Here is an 18,688-nt window from a genome sequence, read left to right as displayed (position 1 = left end):
GAGTTGGAAATGCAAATGCTAGACTTCTCCGAATTTGCTGCAGAGCCTTGAAAATGCACCTGCCAATTCCTCAAAACCCCCATAGCATTGCATTTTAGGTCAAAAGAGGAAACGAAAATGGGGTGAAAATGTGATAATGGCATAATGGAACCAAATCCTGTTTTCATTAGTGGCCAAGTACAGAAGTTTTGCCACCTCCTTGAAAAAAGCAGAACTTTCCAGTGGAAGCACAAGATGTTAAATGCCAATGAATTTACATAGAATTGGTCTTTCAGCTTTAATCTGCTTTGGTTGTTCATTCAGAAAGAGATCCTGAGGTTTCTGCAGAAATCACTGCTCAGATTTGCTTTTGGCAGAAAACAAGTGTTTTTACAGCCACAGTGGATTGAAATAAGTAAAATAAGGCACTTGATAATTCAGGAGAGACAACCCAGCACAACATGGCTGCAATTTCTGCCCTGGATAATTTGAATGATAAATTTGCCACTTAAGTCCTGCAGAAGTACAAAAAAGATTCGGCTGCTGGGGGTCCCATGTGAGCGCAAAGGCAAACAGCAAAAGTGTTTTTCTAATGCTTAGAAATTAAACGGCTTCTGTGGGGTCCAGCTGCAGAGGAATGGAAGCAGCTTGAGTCCTTTGTAAACATTGTAATATTGACAGACTCTAGGGACTCTCAGACATCAACAAGTCTTTTTCCAGCCACAACAGCCACATTTTACCCAATCAAAAGTGTGTGCAGGGAGCCTTGGAGGTGCTTTAAGTGCTACAAACATGAGTCCTACCCACAAGAGCTTACGACTCACAAAGTAATTTGGCAGAGAGGTCCGAGATCAACACACTGCCGAGTTGAAGATTCTGATAAAGGTCGTCAGGGGGTGATCGGAGGCAGGAGAAGGTGGTAGAGGTCAGGCACAGTCGCCCACGAGCACAAGTGGGGCGAGGAGCTGGCGCAGTTTCGAAGCACACACCGGCCCTTGGTGCTGGCTGCCTGCGGTCTTCCTGCGGCGGGCCAGTTTGGACCCCGATGTTTGAGACAGCAGGATGGAGCTGGGGAAATCCTCAAGGGAAGAGAACTCCTCAAGCTGCTGCTGCTCCTCGCTCTCTTCCCTCTCAGCCAGCTGCCGGTTCATGGCTACGGCTTGCCCCGCAAAGAATGTCAGGTCCTGAGCGCTACCGCCCCTGGAGAAAAGACATTGATGGTCAGGATAGCATGAATATTAAATGATCTGGTATTTACAGTCAAAACTATTGCTGCTGGGAAAAGGGATTTAGAAATGTATTAAGGCCCTGGTATACTGTATTATTTAGGCCCTGATAGCAGAATTTAAGAACAAACTCATGACAAAATCAGTTTGTAGCTTGTTTTGAGAAGTCCTGAGAAGCTGTTATACCCATTCAAACTACCTTTGGCAATTATGTATAGGTAGGTGTGCTTCTAATAGAAAGTGACATGACATTTTTTCCCCAAGTTTAACTTTTCTTTAATGTTTGATACTTTAAAGCTGCTTGCTTTATAGCACTATTTTTATTTTTTATCTATTATCTAAAAGGGACACTGCATATTAATGGACATATTGGCTTTTCAGCATGCAAATATGCCAGATTTAGCCCAAAGGCTTTATACAATAGATTGCTTAAATATGACTTGCACAAATTGGAGAGCTCGTGCAAACATCCACATCCCTATGATCAGATTTTGTTCTTCACTGCCAGCTTCTCACAACAGTCATTTTTGTTGTGCTTATTTTGTTATTGAGGTAAGTGCAAAGCACACATTTACATATTCATCTAAATGACACTTGCAACAGTGTAGGCGTTATTGAGATGTTTGCTAACAGTATACCAAAACTCACATTTCAGACTTATTTTTACCCTTAAACAAAATGAACGAATCTTTTTCTGAGTCAATTCATTCGTTGAATAAACCAAATGACTCGTAAAAAGATTCGTTTATTTTGATGAACGAGTTCGAACAGGAGAGTCACAAACGTGCGTCACATAACAGAGCGAGGCGAGCTTGAGAGCTTATAAAACTTAAACTGTTATTATTTATTAAATGAGCGATCGTTTCGCTTGATAAGAACCTTATTCATCGTCTGGAATCGTTTAAAGCCCTTTGAACAGTTTGCACTGAAACTGTCTTTTGGACCTTGAACCGTTTGGTTCCCACTGAAGTAATGAAAAAGTCCAGAAAAAATGCTGGAATGTTCATCAAAAACCTTAATTTCTTTTCGACTGACGAAAGAAAGACATGGACACCTTGGATGCCATGGGGGTGAGTAAATTATCAGCAAAAGTTTTCAAAAGTGAACCACTCCTTTAATCTGCACTTTACCCACCTCTGATGGAGTATGGAGGCAGACACAGTGTTTGGTGCGCACTAAAAATGAAAGACAACAGAAATGAGTCAAATAAGTCAAAGCAGCAAATAGGTGGGTTAAATAAAATGAAGTCCTTGCGATTGGAAATAATGGACTTACCCCTTTAACCCATGGGTGCTGCAGCACTTGGGCGGCACTGAGGCGGTCTTTGGCATCCTGCACCAACAGCTTGGTTATGAGGTCTTTGGCTGCAGGGGAGATGTGTGCCCAGTCTTTCTCTGGAAACTCATACTTGCCTTCCTGAATACTCTCAAAAAGCATGCTCTGTGGACAAATTGTAATGAATAATATTAAACCTCCAATGTGAAGTAGTAACATTATCAGGGATTGTACCGTCAGGCCAGTGGTTTCCCTGCCCCAAGAGTAACAAATCCTCAAATAAATGATTTATTCATTGATTGATTTCACTCTTCTCTAGTAGTTTTAAGTAGTAAAAAAAAAAAAAAAAAAAAAAAAAATTCAGTTGCCCCAGGCCATCAAGTCCCGACTATGAAACAAGATGGCAAAACCAGGCCCTACTTGGACTTTCCTAGGAATTAGGAAATTAGGGTTTATTTAACCCACCTATTTGCTGCTTTGACTTATTTGACTCATTTCTGTTGTCTTTCATTTTTAGTGCGGAAAGACAATTCCACGGAAACTTTTGAACTTTCAGTACTTTCGATACTGCCCGATTTCCCAGCTAACTAGAGGTGGAGTACCTGGCAGGCTTGGCAGGGCTCTCCCCAATCCCAACCACAGTCTGTCCCACAGCGACCCACAAATGGCGGGTATCCACTTAGCATGATGTAAAGGATGACGCCGAGGCTCCACAGGTCACAACGCTTGTCGTAGATGCTAGCTTCTTCATTAAAGGCTTCCACCACCTCAGGGGCCATGTATTCAGCAGAGCCACACTGTAGGAATGAAAAATGTTTAGTACATGCTATAAAAGTCCTCAGACATGCAAAAAAAAAAAAAAAAAAAAAAAGTCCACAAATCTCCCACATGGTTTTTAAATGCCACAAGTACACTACTGGGTAGAGCAAAGAGGAACAATCCAGCCTCAAGTTCTGTTTCACTTCATGTTTACAACATATACACTCATTACAACGTCCCATCAGCATGTCCCAAAGTCAGACAACCACTTCAACGTGAGCAACCTAGAGCTACATCATTGGTCAGAGCGGTCAGCACTCCCTCAGTTTGGCCTCTCCTGTTTGTTTTCACCTGCAGAGGCATTATCAAGGTCATTGTTTCGAGTTAAGCTGGGGTGGCCTGATCCGATTCAGACCTGGGGGGGGGGGGGTGGGGGGGGGGTGGAGGATTTAAGCCGCTCTACACCGGCTGGGGATAAAAAAGCCCCAACCCTGCTTGAGTGTTACATAACACATATGAACGGACATCCTGTATGGTGCACTAATAATTAATGCAACAGACTAAAACACTGGAGGTTAGCAGTTTAGTGGGACAAGCAGACTAGTTTATTTTTATGGAAAAAAAAGATAAAGATTGTTATACATGACTATGTTATACAACGGCATGAGTCACTGATGCAAGCGGAGGAGGCTAAATGCATTATGCAGAGGGGGAGGAGACTGTTCTCAAATAGTATCCTAAAAATCAGCCTGGGCTGCCTTGTCTTTGACCCCAACAAATCTAAAGTGAAGCCTTGATAACCTCACAAGCACACTCCTTGTTCCCTCAAACTATCAGGGCTTTGTAAAGGTGTCAGGGCATCACTTTCAAGGAAAAAAGATAACCGGCAAAAATGGAGTGTGCCGTGATAAAATGCTACTGTATGCTTTTAGCATAAGAGGTTTGGCCAGATCTTATGACAATGCCTTTGTAATCAGAAGAAAGAACTATTGGTTAAACAATTGAAGCTGATAAGATCCCCTGATTAGGAAAGCGCAATTGGATCCCTTTCACTAGGGACACAGTTGTGCACTGTGATTCAACAAACCGAGAGTCCAGCAATTGTCCCAATTGTCAGTTTATTGCCCAGCTGGTTCTGCTTTCAGCATGACCGGGCCCTTACATAACACTCCTCTGTGCAAGGGGAATCGTAGGAGTATCACACAAAGCTGTCTGTTCCTTATGAGCAGCCCCACCCGCTTCCTCCCACCGTTATAGAGGGGAAAGTGTTTCCAGACAACAACATGTAGTCTACAGGGTTAGGATTAGCAAATGATGTACACAAAGATGTTAAGTCATCTTGTTTATACAAGTGAACTCAACCACTGCAAGTTATCGCTGACATCGCATCGGTCTCAAAAACTGCATGTTCTCAGATGGATTATGACCGGAATGTTATCATGGCATGAGGACTTTAGTTCTGGCAAAACCAGGGACTTTCCCTGGTCCTTATGCTAGCAAGTAAAACCACAGTTGTGGGTGAAAAAAAAAACAAAAAAACCCCAGAGTATTTAAGTGATAGTTCACCCAAAAATGATAATTTGTCATAAGACTTTTGTTCAAGCATGTTTAAGGCTCCGTTGACCACATTTTATGTACTTTATGCATGCACGTTGGCCAATGTTTTTGTGAAGTAAAGCCTAAGCTAAATCGGTTCATCATAGGTATAATGCATCTTCAGAAGAATTGGTTCTGCTTGATTCATAAGGATTGCTTTTAAGAGTTCTTTCTGCAATTTTTGAAGCATCAAATGGTCAATGGAGGGACAGAAATCTCCATTTGTGATTTGAATTAAAAAAAAAAAAAAAAAAAAATTCTATGGTCTTGGAAAAAACGAGATTTACTAAAATTACAGAATTCTTTTGGGTGATCTACGCATTTCACCTGGTATGCCACAAGGACAAGTCAATGTTTAAAGTGAGTTATGGTATACAAAAGGTAAAAAGCCATGTAGAACTATGCCATGGATTTCTTAAAAAAAAAAAAAAAAAAAAAAAAAAAAAATCCACAAGCCCATACCACCAGTATGCGTGGAGATGTACGAAAATATCTGAGGAATTGTTTTTGCTCTTTGTACATGACGGTATTCATATTAAAAGACCTTTGCCTGTTCCCTTCCGACTCAGACGTAATAAAACCACTTAAGGTCAACCGATCCTTTATCTGTAATCTTGACATAATTCTGTGACCTACGGTAACGCTTCACATCAAAACAGATGTTGAAACCACACAAAACTCAGTTACTGGACGCGATCACATGGAGGTTTATTGGCTGTGGCTTTAAAGCAATAACCGTTATCTCTGTTGTCCTCCAGATCAAAATAAGAACAGCAGTGCAGTGAAGTGGCAATAAAAATGGCATAAAAATACTGATTAGTGGCCTGGTTCATGTACACTTATACTAGATGGAATGTAAGTGACAATGCACTGGACTCATATGGAAATAAGTTAATTTGTGGGTGTTTACTAGACTGGGTTTCCCCATGCTGCCTTGCCACAGTGTGATTTTATTCATGCTGCTAGGCAGCCTGGACACCATGAACCAAATTTTCCCCTGAGATAGGGAACCAATCACAGAATGGGGAGGGAGCAGCAAGACTATGACGACGTACATGCGACACACCAAAGCAGTTTGTTTAGATCTATGGATCCATCTTGGCAGCGGACGCGAAGTTACCTTTTGATAAAGCCTTTGTGTACACAAATCTCTGAACCATCGTCTTCTTCCTCATCTAATTTTCTGTCGCTCTACATACGTCATCTGGTATCATTGAACCGATTGGCAATGAGCTACGTACAGGCACATTTGATGGACATTCTTATCACCCAATAATATGGCTCTTGGCATTCGTAAACCATGACTCAAATACGAGAAAATGAACAGGCGTTAGCCAGGCTAGGTGTTTACAAGTTCTTAAACATCAACCAGCCTCAAAGCTTTTAATCAAGATGTAAAAAAATAAAAAAATAAAAAATAATAAAAAAAACTCTCCTACAATCATGTCCTTTAGCTCTTAGTAATTTTATTATTTTATTAATGAAAAAGTGTAATCTCATTAAAGTACAAATCTGCTTAGTTAAGAGTTTAAATGATTATTTCATATTGATTCACTTTCAACTGACTTCCATTTTAATAAATGTAAAATAAATATAAATGTCATTGCAGCATGCGTCATTGACCATCTTTAAACGAAATGGTACAATATTATATAGGCAATCAGCCACTCTGCTCTAAGGTACAGTATTGGCATTGGCCATCAAAAATATTGGTTGACCAATATCCTCCTGGGGTTAAACTCACCGGAGTTAAGAGTTCAGGGGTGGAGATTGGGGAGCGGTCACTATTCAGTTTGATCCCACTACCCAAATCAAAATCACAGATCTTCACTGGAGAAATCTACAGAAAAGAAAAAAATAACCCCTTTAAATGTCATAATGAATGGAGTTAAGAGTGTTGTATTGAGTATTCCTATGGGTAAAATCAGGTTTTGTTCAACAGCTCAAAAAAAAAAAAAAAAAAACTACTGTACCCAACATTCGTCAAAAATCTGGTCAGAAATGAAGTGCATGTGTGTTCTCCTCAGATGTCTCATGTCTCCTCGTGTACAGAGAGAGACTCACCCTGTCACTATGTTCACAGAGGATGTTCTCTGGCTTTAGGTCTCGATGTGCCATCCCTAGAACATAATGAATAAACATATGTTGGTAATATATAGACTGCAAGAAGACATTGTGTTGTATCAATACTAAAGGTCCCAACCTTTGTTATGTAGGAAGTCCAGAGCACTGGCGATGTCCTGCACCACTATGCTGGCTTCCTGCTCATTGAAGTGTTGTCTTCGGTGTATGTGGGTCAAGATAGAACCTGAGAAAATGAATACAAGCATGAAATTTGCTGATACATTATAGAATCTTTACCAAACAAAAAAAACAGTCTGAAGTTTAAAGGTGCTCTAAGCGATGTCACTTTTTTTTTAGGCTGAAACATTTGTAGTGCACCACAAAGTCCCGAATTTACATTGGAAAAGCCTTTTTCAAGAAGCACGGAAGGGAGCAGACGGGGTGAGGAGGGTCGAGCTAACCTCCGTTTTGTTTGACAATACTTCCAACATCAACAAGTGATCTTAGAGCACCTTTATCTTAAAAGTTTAATATCTTTCAGAGTAATTCTAATATGCTGATTTGATGCTCAAGTAAAAATAATATTTTTTACAAATAGAAATGTTGTAAACGCATGTAAACTTTATCAATTGAATGCGTCTTAGCGGAGTAAAAATATTTTACAAAAACAAGAAAATAAAGCCCACACACTTACCGCCTCTCAGTTTTTCAAAGACCAAATAAAATTTGTCCTCCTCCTCAAAGTATTCCACCAGTTCCAAAATGTTTCTGTGTTGAGAAAAGATATTAACATTATAGTATCTTAAAGGATTTTCAATGAGCTAGAGCTACACAAGCTTAGATTGCAATACTGTAATAAGGTTTTGGAACTATGTAGGCAGCATCTTAACAGTCATAAGACTCGACCCCACAGTTAATTTTAATAGTTTGCCATCAGCATATTGCTAAAATGCAAAAAAAGTCCAAGAAAAAAAAAAAAAGATGCATAAAAAGATGCAACATAAACATTGGGTAAAGTAAAGCATTTCTAATTACATACAAGCTATTAAATGATCACTTTAGTTTACAAACATTTGGATTTCATCTTGGATTTATTTTTACCCACTTAGCTTGTCGCATTAGATTTCTGTGATGGTTAAATCAAATGCCATTTTAGAGTCTGGCCAAAACGAGGCATCTATTGGAGGGTTGGGAAAGGACCAATAATGTCACATAAGGCTTTCCGTACCTGTGGCCCTGACACTGGTAGAGCATTTCCACCTCCCTGAAGACACGGCTCCGACTGTGGCCCGGCCTCTTCTCAATTATCTGTACAACAATAAAACATCTTAATGACCCAATACAACCACAAGGAAGGACACAGTTCTGCAAGACAAGGTCGGAACACAATGAGTCTGTTTTGATGGGCTATTTTTCTACCTGGAGACAGCCCTTTAAGTACATTTGCTCTTAAGTGACAAAACTCAGACATGCCCATGTCATCTCAGTATTCAGTGAGAGTCGACAGTTCTGTGTATCCCTTTGTGGATCACCCACGCACAGCATGTGTTGGAGATTAGCAAGCACACATGACACGCCATTGCTTGTCTATTAAAGAACATCTCAGACCACTGATTCAGCGGGTCACCACATAGTCAGGCTTTACAAGCCAGTGGACTAGACAGATCAGGTTGCACAACATTCAGGGCACCCAGACCATGCATGAACAAGTAGTGGCAGGTTCATCACAAACAAAGAGTTGACTAATGGTGTTTAAGTCAAGTCTGAAATATAGTATTTACAAGTTGAACGCAAATGAACGCCACCAAAAAGTTGTACATGAGTCGGAAACTGAGTTTACATGTCAGTCACATGTCAAAAAGCCCAGAGTTTACATGTCAATCAGTGAGAAATGTGGCAGAATACCGCAATACTTAAGGTATTTCAAAGTGGAATTTTACGGCTTTTTTAAATTATTTAAAACCAAATAAGCAAATTGCCTGCACAATATAATAGCATTGTAATATGTGTACTGAAATTTTACAGAGGCTTCATAAGTTAATTAAACGGAGCAAAACACACCTGATGGTGATGCAGTCTTTGTTCATTTTATAGAAAGTTTAAAACCTTTACTGTTTTTTGTGCAGTTAAATGTACACCACCATCTTGCTCTGACGAAAGGGACTTGAACGCACTTGGTCGTAAACATGACTTCCCAACTCGTAAATATAAACTCGTACCAATTTTGTGGCCATCAACAACTGGGAATATTGTGATAAGTGGGCTATAGCAGTGAATTTAAGTTAAATTAGTCATGTCAAATCAATTAATCGCATCTAACAAAAGTATTTACATATGCATATATTAATTCATATACATGTATACGTCTGTGTGTGTGCTCGTGCATTTGTCACACTTGTGTATACAATCTGCATAAAGGTTTTGGAATTATTTGATAAAACAAAACAAAAAAACAGCAAAAACTGTAATATGAAATATTAAACCAATTCAAAAATAACTTTTCTATTTGAATAAGTTTTAAAATTAGATTTATTCCTGTGATGGCAAAGCTGTATTTTCAGCATCATTACTCCAGTCTTCAGTGTGACATGATCCTTCCGATATCATCGATTCTAATATGCCGATTTGCTGCTCAAGAAAAATGTATTATTGTTGAAATGAAAACAATGGAGTAATACTTAAATGGAATTCTTTTCTTTTCTTTTTTTTTTTTTTACATATTTTGTAACAAATGCTTTAAATCACCTAATCAATTTAGCACAACCTAGAACTTTTTTTTGCCTGAAAATAAATGAATACTTGCGGACCCTGCACCTTTTCAATGGTAGTGTATATTTTTAATGGGCTAGGGATTACAAGACGTGTTGCCTCCCTTAACTTAAACCATATACTGGTTTATTTGCCATCTGTTTCTATTACTATTTTTTTTTTTAAATTCCTTTGGCATTAAAGCATGTAATTTATACAGGGTCCATAAATGTTAACCTGTAGAGGAGCATTTCCATCACATGAACTCAAAAGGTTAAGCATTATAGCCAAACATTTTACACGATTCACGTCGCATAGTACGCAATTACAAATAATTTAAAAAAGGAAACTTTCGCCAACATCCAAAAATGCACAAGCTCATAGGACTCTTGAAATTTAACAATATTCCATGACATCAGCTATGTGGAGAACCTGTGTTTTTTAATTTCGTCTTTCCTTTGGAAAGTTACAGAACACTTGCTAGGAAATGCCACATGAACGTCCGGCACACGTCTCATTTAGCATTCTCTATATTAACTTTTCCATCAACTAGAGATCAAACAGATGCAACGCGAGAAGCCACACTGCTTTTTCAAACAACATGTCCTGCTTCAATAACAACAATTGAAAAGGGGAAGTTTCTCTGCTGAACAGGCACTGTAGTCATTTATTTGTTTCACAGCAGCACAGTAGCTGGAAGGCCAATGTTCCAGAGAGAAGTACACATCACAAAACAATTAAAACAGCTTGCATGAACTAAGTTCAAACCACCGTCAATCAAAGCTAGTGTCCGGTTTTCCTGATGAGGGCTGAAACATTAAAACAGAGGCATCTGCCCTAGCATAAATCCCCTTTTATTCATGTGTAACACTACAATTAAGGCAGGACACAGCTATGTTTAGACTGCGGGCAAAGATGGCACAACATTTTTTTGCTAATGTGACTCAACAGTTTCTCATGACCACATCAACAGCACAAACCACATGGAATCTGATCTTTACAATGCCGACTTAGGCCATTTCCATATGTGGACTGGTCCTAAATCAGATACAGGTCAGATTTTCTGCAATGCGACCTCAGTGTGAACGGTCAAAACGAAATTCATGCGTATTTGACATCACTCTATATAATCAATTTGCTACAATTCTGCCCTCATTGGAGTCAGATTTTACATATCAGACAGAAGTTAAAGACCATTGCGAAAGGTAGTCAGTGGAAGGAGAGTGATACATCAATACTCACAAGTGTTACATAGACAGCACATTTTAAAAAAACTCTGCCCTCTCATCTATTTTTTAAAATCGCCTGCCTGATCATTGCTTGCCTGATTGCTTCCACGGTAGATCACTAGAAATAAATACGTACTCACATGTCCTCAGTGATTGCCCATTTTTTCCCTCATTGGTTTTACTTTAAGCCCATTATGCACTTCTCACTCAAAACTATGCAGCAATAATATTAAACTTGCTAAGGTGTCATCATGATGTCACAATATCAGCTAAGATCACATTGCTAACTGCTTATTCTTAGCACGTATTTGGTAGCCTCATGTACGGTGATGTGCAGTTTTAACATAAGAGGGTGCTGATACTTGCCTTAACTGCATATTCTTTATTGGTAATCAGATTGATGCAGGTCTGCACAACAGCATAAGCCCCTTCACCAAGAATCTCATTTTGCAGTTTGTAAACATCTGTAAAGAAAAGAAAATTAATATTTACCCTCTATTAATAGTGAAGCATAAATTCACACTTGAATAAATGAAGCTTGCCTTCAAATCGTCCAGAGAAACTGTCAGTTGCTCTGCATCTTTTTTTCTTCTTATGTCTTTTCTTGGCATCGGGGATATCAATGGGCTTGCTGGATGGCATTTCTTTTTTTAAAAAAAAAGAAGAAAGAAACAATTTTGGACCTAGTTCATCACTCTAATCTACTATGAACTTTGCCTAACACACAATGAGTTCTTGAGCAGATATCTCGTATTTCTACCTCCTCAGAGTTAGTCAACAATTAAGACTGATAATAACAGTCAATATTAATGAAACAGTAGGCAAAATAGCTGTACCAGGCCTTAGCGAGTGGTCTATCTTGAAGGACGAGCCAAGATGGGATTCCAGATCTATGAATTCATCAGTCTTGAAAGGGTTTTGGCCCTGAGAACAGGAAGACAGGAACATTTCTTTCAAGCGGAAATCCAGGACATTAAGCCATTTACTTTCTGGCAAGTCAGAGCAACTAACCTTGAAGGACCGATGGAATCCGGTGATCTCCGTGATTTTGTTTTGAACCATGATTTTTAATGGTCAGATGATGACGTTCAGCTTGGTGCCTAAATCTGTGCAGTGGGTCTTTTAAATCAATTATGCGTCACCTCTGATCTGATCACCTCAAGGTGGTCGCGCAACAGATGACTCCTGCATTAAGACAGAAAAACACAGCACCAACATGGGTTCAGATACTCTTCCAGGGACAATCTGGAGTCTCAGGGATACATATGATGACCACAAGAGAAGAGAAAAGCTCTTGAACAGACTTGGAATTTTTCATATTTCAAGAGTCACAGTCAGAAAGTTAACACGCAACAAAATAAACGAATTAAACAGCTATTAACTGACGTAAGTTACGTTTACAATGGTTTTTAGTTTATAAGCAACGAGTAGCTATTTTTAAATCACGCTGACCATGTAACCTACCTCTGAGCTGCATGTGGTTGCATTCGGAAAGTAATGGAATGGAATTTATTTATGGAGTTACTTTATAAAATCTCATAATCATTTCATAAGCAGAGGAAAGGGCTTCATCTTACCCCGTTACTAGCCGTGAGGCGCCAGCGTTCACGTTGTTGCTCCAACCCACCGTGTAACAACAGTACTACTATGTGTTTGTCAATTGTAATGTAAACTAATCTTGAGAGCGCAACGCATATATATATAAGGTTGTATTCTGAACTCCGCCCACTCTATATTCCACATCCAATCAAAAGGAAGTCGAATCAAAAACTCAGAACACTATTGGACATTCATTTCAGGGGCGGGGTATCATTTCCCTACGTCATCTAATTCATAAAGAAAATTGGACAGGCGCTTTAGTGTCCAACAAAGTTAAAGAAATTCATTATAAGATCCTTCATAAGATCTACCCTGTTAACTCTTCTATTGCTAAATATTCTGATATTGATAATACTTGCTCCTTCTGTGGTTTTGTTGAGGAAACAACTGCCCATTTATTTTGTGAATGTAATGTAACCAATAGATTTTGGAATAAATTAAGTTCTTTTGTTTTTAGCCCTACAAATACGACCCACACCTTCACTCTCAAAGAGGTTATTTTTTATTATGAAAATCCAAAGTTGCTTTATCTTGAGTATGTCGTTAACTTCTTTATCTTGTATGCAAAATTCTTCATCCATAAGCAAAAATGGCTTAAATCTCCTTTGAGCTTTCCTCTCTTTCTTGCTGATTTTGACTCTTTTATTTCGTCCCTTAGACTTATAAAGAACAAGAAAAGTGAAAAATTCTTGATGTATTTTGATGATTTATTCAAAGACATGACTTGGCCTTAAAATTATGCTTTTCTTTTTTTTTTTATGTATTACATAATTTGATGTATGCATACCCAGGATGCTTATTTTCTGTTAGGTACTATTGTCTGTTTGTTTGTACACCTTGACTTACTTCCCTGTGTTGGTATTTTTGTATAAGTTCTGTAATAAAAAAAAAAAAAAAAAAAAAAAAACAGGCGCTTTAGTGGAAAATTCAGTGGACTTGTTTATTGCCCCATCTACTGGACAGGGGATACATTAACACAGTTAAACAGATCACATTTGAGGCAACACATATTTTCTAGAATCTAGATGTTTCTTACACTTTCCTAAAGTTAAACTAATCCTTGTTTAATCAGCACCTTTGTCTTAAATATAGCTTCAAATACTTTAGTGACGAAAACGTTACAGATTAATTTATAAATAATCATTTGTTAAGATATTTGCAATAGGCTAATCTTAATCTAATGGTAGATTATGTATTTTTAAAGATATTTTAATATTTCATTCTTCAACCCTGTAGTTGCTGAAGTGTGCAATATCACAGCCTTAACTCTATGTTCAGGTATTTAATGTGTTAAATCAATTACGGTTCCTGTGGTTAGGAGTTATATTTTTAAAAACAGATGATTGCTACTTTTCAAACGGTAACCAAATACCAACGTCAGGGGAAGAGAAGTGGTTTTCCAACATCAGCTATGTGTGTAATATAACGTAATTTAAATCATTTAAACATTTTCATATTTCATATGTCATTTAAACATATGGGTCAACACGAACTGGAACGGCAACGGGAACGTATGTTCTCGCGATATTTAGAGATGAACGTATCGCACGTAGCCAGGCTGGAAACGCGATCTAGCTAGGTTTGAATTAACGTCTATTTTTGAAGAAGCTTTGAAAACCTCGCGAAATAAATTCATAGTAAGTGTCATGATCAATGTGCACTATAAATAATTGCACATGTATACATTTATTCCAAGCAGATAATGGGATGTTTTGTTGTTGTTGTCGTCTGCTAGCTCGTGCGACCGCTGGCTGTCTGCGCACGTCCCTGATTGTTTACGTTATTAGTTTGTCAGTAACGTCAATGGATTTATCTACTGTTATTGTTATTGATCAACTGTTATTGATCAAATGCATGCAGTCTACTATTTACTTTAAGTCTGCACTTGTTGTTATGATGTTGTGCACACCCACGTTAGAACTACGCGCCATTCACTGAAAGTGTGCATGACCATTAATGTTCTATATCATATTTGATGTCGTTTTTCTAGTCTGAAGGACCGATCCCACTACCTCATATCTAAGAAATCACCATGGAAGGTATGTAAATATTAGTAGTACTATGTTTTAATTTGCTATTTCAATGCATTGTATAGCCCCGTTTAAGGAACAAATGTCTCACCAGGCTGTCAAATGTCCTGCTCGTTTTTTGGGTGCAAGAGGACCTACAACAGTCCAGAAGCACTGAATAGTCATCTACAGGATCATCAAAAGAACACTGCCCAGTCTCTTCCAGGTATAACATCAACATGCCAGTGACTTTTTTATTAGTGCAACACTTGATGGATGAAATGATCTTTGTTGTCATTTAATCAGTTCATTTATTGTCATGAAAAGTGTCACATCAGCAATTTGGTGTCTAATGCACTCTCCTTTATTCTTTAGGGAAAACTTTCCTGTGCTCTCATATAGGATGCGATGGTTCATTCAACAACATGCAGCAGCTCATGGAACATATGAGACACCATTACAAGCCAAATTATTTTTTCCTGTGAGTTCCGCTTTACATTTAGGCTTCCTTTCTTTATTAGTAAACTAAAGATATATTCATTTATAAATAGTTTTTAATATTTCCACTCTTCTGAGAATTTTGTTTTTACTTTGTTAATACAAGGTTTTTATTTAGGTACATTTTTTAGGAGAAACAAGTTAAATAATTTGAGTATCTTATTTATAAATTTTAATAGCACATGTACAATTGTCACCATGAAAATTGCCAAATAATCAGTCATGGCATTAAAAACAAACAAATATTTCACTCTTTTTTGCCATTGTTTCAGTATGAAATAAAACAACTAGCTAATTTAGCAATTTACCATAGATGCCCTCTTATCTCAAACTGCCTTAGTTTGTCTTTAAAAATGTTCTCAATCTCAATCTTATTTTTTTTTTTATAATTTTTTTTGGGTGATTTGATGTTTTTTCTTTTAGGATTGATTCACTTATTTCTAATGTTATGTTTCGGCTTTATGCTTCCTCGTTATCATTATGTCTGTGTCCTTTAGGTGCGAGAGCTGCAGGGCCAAACTGCGTTCTTATCGCACTCTCCTCAAACACCTGCAGACCTGTGCCAAGGTTGCTAAGAACAAGGCTGCAGTAAAGATAGAGACTGGAATGGCACCTGACGCAGAGCCCGCCAGTGTTCCTCTCACTTCTGGTGACATGGAACCATCTGGACCCCTCTTATCCGCCAATGTGCCAGAGGAGATGGAGTCTATGCCATCTATGCCCACTTTGGCAACACATCCAACACTGGCAAACATGTCAGAAAACAGTGCTTTCACTAACCCAACCCCTCCAGGCCCTGCAACTTTGCTCCTTGCCACTCTAAATCTCGCCTCAAACCAAAATCTTCCTTGCAAACCAGAATCCCCCTACAGCCCTTTTCCACCCACTCTGTCTCCTGTTAACCCAGTCTTCCTGCCAGATCCGGGCCTACAGCAGCAGCAGAGATCTCCCAGGTCTGGTCCTCCCAGTCTGCCCTCTTCACCACCCCTGCCGTCATCGCCAGGATCAAACGCTGTCTGGAGGAAGAACCAAGGTGAATGGGTCTCATAAAGCTTTCCTCTGTGAGTGAGGAAAGCCGACTGAAAGCAAGTGTCATTGCTCACAATGGGTCTTATTCACTAACCATGCATATGCACAAAATTGTGCAGGAAAACCTGAAGTAATCAATAACTTTTATACAATTTCTTTCCCAAAATCTGTAAGAACCACAAATCACACACAATCATTTATATTATGTACATATATACACACACACAGTGTGTTAAGATGAAATTTTAAATATTTCATCTCATAAATCGTATGTGTATATATGTGTAAAGGAAAAGATAGTTGGCTCATTCCATATTCATCAACATTCGAATGAGGTTAACAATAATTCCGTGTGCACGTGTTCTCTTGTGCGCATAAGTATGAATAATCCATGCAGTTGTTAGTGAATGAGACCCAGTGTTCCTTAAATCCTCCTACATTTTAGACCCTGTTCACCTGTGTATTTTGCAGTTTGCTCAACTGATCTCACCTGCTTATCAACAGGTGTGAGTCCTTTTGAAAGGGAATTTGTAAGTCACTTGTGGGGGAAATGCCTAAGCCTTGGCCATGGCCACTTTGAGTGAACTGTGTTTTGTCATGTTGCACTGTCCTGCCAGAACCGCCCGGGCCCCTTTTGCACAGATGGAACTCTCCAAGCAGTCAGAGTTTAAGTAGAGATGAAGTCCAGGTGAGGCACAGAGAATCCACACACACATTGCTTGAGGGAACAATCAGATCTTCCCTCAAATGATACTTTAGATGCTAATTCTCCTCCCCTTCCCCTGCTTTAACCGGTTTTAGTGTTTCCCTGGGTGTCCCATCTAGCCGCACGACTCAGTCCACTCCCATCCGATCCTAAATGCATATGTCCACGGGCTTCACTAACATGTAATGAGACATCAGAGGGTCTGCTTTTAGGGCCGGTGTTCCTTTACTTCACTTTTTTTTCCCCTTCCCATTTGCATTTGACAAAAATCAGGTGGTCATTTCTGGCAAGAGATGGTGCTGTGTCATAATAGTTGATCATGTGTGGTGATGTTGAGAGCACTTGTTAATCCCTAAACCTTTGTGCCCATGTTCATCTGTCTAAACTGGGTTTAATGATTTTGAATGTGTGAATAATGTTGCTTTTGTATGTGAGCTGATGCCAGTGATCATTGAAGTTCTTTTTCCAGCTCAAGTCAATCATGCAATTATCTGCTACTTTTACTGGTGAAGGTTTTCTGTTTCTGTCTACAAACATTCTCAATGAATGTATAACCATGAATATGATGATCTTTGAGTTGGTTTTGATTTTAATGACTCGCCCATTAATTAAATCTGTCAGGTCAGTCCTTCAACTGCCGCATCCTGTGGGAACACACAAGAGGGCGATACAGCTGCCTACAGTGTGGCCACTGCACCCCAAACCGGGGGGAGATGACTGCTCACATTGACAGCCAGCACAAGAACCCGGGGGGCAAAGTGAACGGTGATCCTGGTATGATTCCCTACTTCAATGTGTAATTATTAACCTTGTAATGAATGCAATTGATTGAGTTAAGGCTGGAAAACACTACACAACTTTTGCACAGAGTGTTTTGCCCCGATTTGCAGTCTGGACAAGTTGACCCTAAATGCCAGTCCGCCAGCCTGCAGATTTTGGGCAGTCAGAGTTGACAGATCATTTCAGGCTATTATTTTCGATTTAGCTTCACTCTGATTGCATCCAGTTGGATGATATCAAACAGCAGGATGTTTTAGAAGTGTGTTGTGTTCGGAGTGATGCGTAGTGTTCTAAGATCTGTTCAGATTTTAAGTTGTGTAGTGTATTCCGGCATTTAGTCTTTTGAAAATAATGACACAATATAGTGACATCATCTCACCAGATTGAACCTTCTGTGCATTTTACAGATTCAGAGAATGGCACTGCTTCTTTACTGGCTAAGACTTCACTGCACACTGAGAACTCAACTTATACACAACTCTAGCATGAAATCAGACATGAAAACTGATGATTGACAAATAACTTTTCTTAAAGCTTTTTATATATGCAACTCAATGTTTTCATTTGAGTCTGTGTGGACTTCAAGAATCTCTATTGGTCTGGATGTTATAATAACAATTAGCACTAAATTCTGCACGTCTTTGTCAGTAATCTAGGCTTACAAAATGTCTTGTTAGTTTTCATTAAATAATTTGGAATTGCATAAAAATAACTAGTAATGTTGTACCATTATGTTACCAAGGTTTTTTTTTTTTTCATACCTATTTGCAGGAGGCTGTATCCATACAGTATCCAGAACAGTTGTCATGTTTATAAAAATAAATCTTGGCCACTTGTTATTGTGTAAGAATTAAAAACAGTTGTTTCTATGGTGTTTACTACCTGCAAATAAAACATGTTAGGACATTTTTTTGAAAGTGTGATGCGAGTTTATCTCATTTTAATACCTTGCATGCTATTCTGTGGTGGATTTTGTTGCTTTAACTATTTAATATTCTGTTTATAAAGTGTATAATTTCACTTATTTGTAGTATAATTAAATATCTCTTATTAAAATACTTTCTGAACTTCACGAAAGTAAGTTAATGAAAACATTTCCGTACATTTTACAGTAAAGGGTGGAGTGACTTTACATGCAAAGTGTGTAAGCAAATTAAAGTAGAAAGATGTGGATTAGAAACAGGTAGATAA

The 18,688-nt window shown here is 38.6% G+C and overlaps 2 protein-coding genes across 5 annotated transcripts; one reads left to right on the top strand and one right to left on the bottom strand.

The window, feature by feature from the left end:
* Positions 1 to 263: 263 nt before the first annotated feature.
* Positions 264 to 12,543, bottom strand: mknk2a (MAPK interacting serine/threonine kinase 2a). Of its 2 annotated transcripts, XM_039675752.2 has the most exons (14): positions 12,454 to 12,543; positions 11,888 to 12,061; positions 11,713 to 11,800; positions 11,419 to 11,520; positions 11,243 to 11,340; positions 8,128 to 8,207; positions 7,594 to 7,667; positions 7,039 to 7,143; positions 6,900 to 6,955; positions 6,580 to 6,675; positions 3,083 to 3,277; positions 2,481 to 2,645; positions 2,340 to 2,380; positions 264 to 1,179 (listed from the first exon to the last, which is right to left on the bottom strand). In XM_039675752.2, the coding sequence occupies exons 2-14, from the start codon at positions 11,936 to 11,938 to the stop codon at positions 906 to 908; spliced, it is 1,425 nt and encodes a 474-aa protein (XP_039531686.1). In that variant the 5' UTR covers positions 11,939 to 12,061; positions 12,454 to 12,543; the 3' UTR covers positions 264 to 905. The 2 variants fall into 2 exon arrangements, with proteins under 2 accessions (XP_039531686.1, XP_088987465.1); XM_089131339.1 differs by lacking the exon at positions 6,580 to 6,675.
* Positions 12,544 to 13,963: 1,420 nt separating this feature from the next.
* Positions 13,964 to 18,406, top strand: znf414 (zinc finger protein 414). Of its 3 annotated transcripts, XR_005623394.2 has the most exons (8): positions 13,964 to 14,112; positions 14,466 to 14,514; positions 14,600 to 14,710; positions 14,860 to 14,965; positions 15,480 to 16,015; positions 16,629 to 16,699; positions 17,339 to 17,491; positions 17,905 to 18,406. XR_005623394.2 is itself a non-coding variant. In XM_039675753.2 (7 exons), the coding sequence occupies exons 2-7, from the start codon at positions 14,508 to 14,510 to the stop codon at positions 17,979 to 17,981; spliced, it is 990 nt and encodes a 329-aa protein (XP_039531687.2). In that variant the 5' UTR covers positions 13,964 to 14,112; positions 14,466 to 14,507; the 3' UTR covers positions 17,982 to 18,406. The 3 variants fall into 3 exon arrangements, 1 of the variants encoding a protein (XP_039531687.2); XR_016168569.1 differs by lacking the exon at positions 17,905 to 18,406 and having other exon boundaries at positions 16,516 to 16,699; positions 17,339 to 17,416; XM_039675753.2 differs by lacking the exon at positions 16,629 to 16,699.
* The last annotated feature ends 282 nt before the right edge of the window (positions 18,407 to 18,688 follow it).

The sequence above is a fragment of the Pimephales promelas genome, chromosome 5 (genome assembly GCF_988280905.1).
Source record: "Pimephales promelas chromosome 5, fPimPro1.hap1.1, whole genome shotgun sequence".
Lineage (NCBI taxonomy): Eukaryota > Metazoa > Chordata > Actinopteri > Cypriniformes > Leuciscidae > Pimephales > Pimephales promelas.
This window is presented reverse-complemented; position numbering and strand designations above follow the sequence as displayed.

Excerpts from the sequence above, each read along its gene's own strand:
- mknk2a (XM_039675752.2), bottom strand. The coding sequence starts at position 11,938 with ATGGTTCAAAACAAAATCACGGAGATCACCGGATTCCATCGGTCCTTC. Across the intron at positions 11,521-11,712 it reads AGACCACTCGCTAAGGCCTG|AAATGCCATCCAGCAAGCCC; the intron begins GTACAGCTATTT and ends TTTTAAAAAAAG. Across the intron at positions 8,208-11,242 it reads ATAAAGAATATGCAGTTAAG|ATAATTGAGAAGAGGCCGGG; the intron begins GCAAGTATCAGC and ends ATTGTTGTACAG.
- znf414 (XM_039675753.2), top strand. Across the intron at positions 14,711-14,859 it reads CACTGCCCAGTCTCTTCCAG|GGAAAACTTTCCTGTGCTCT; the intron begins GTATAACATCAA and ends TTTATTCTTTAG. Across the intron at positions 16,016-17,338 it reads TGTCTGGAGGAAGAACCAAG|GTCAGTCCTTCAACTGCCGC; the intron begins GTGAATGGGTCT and ends TAAATCTGTCAG.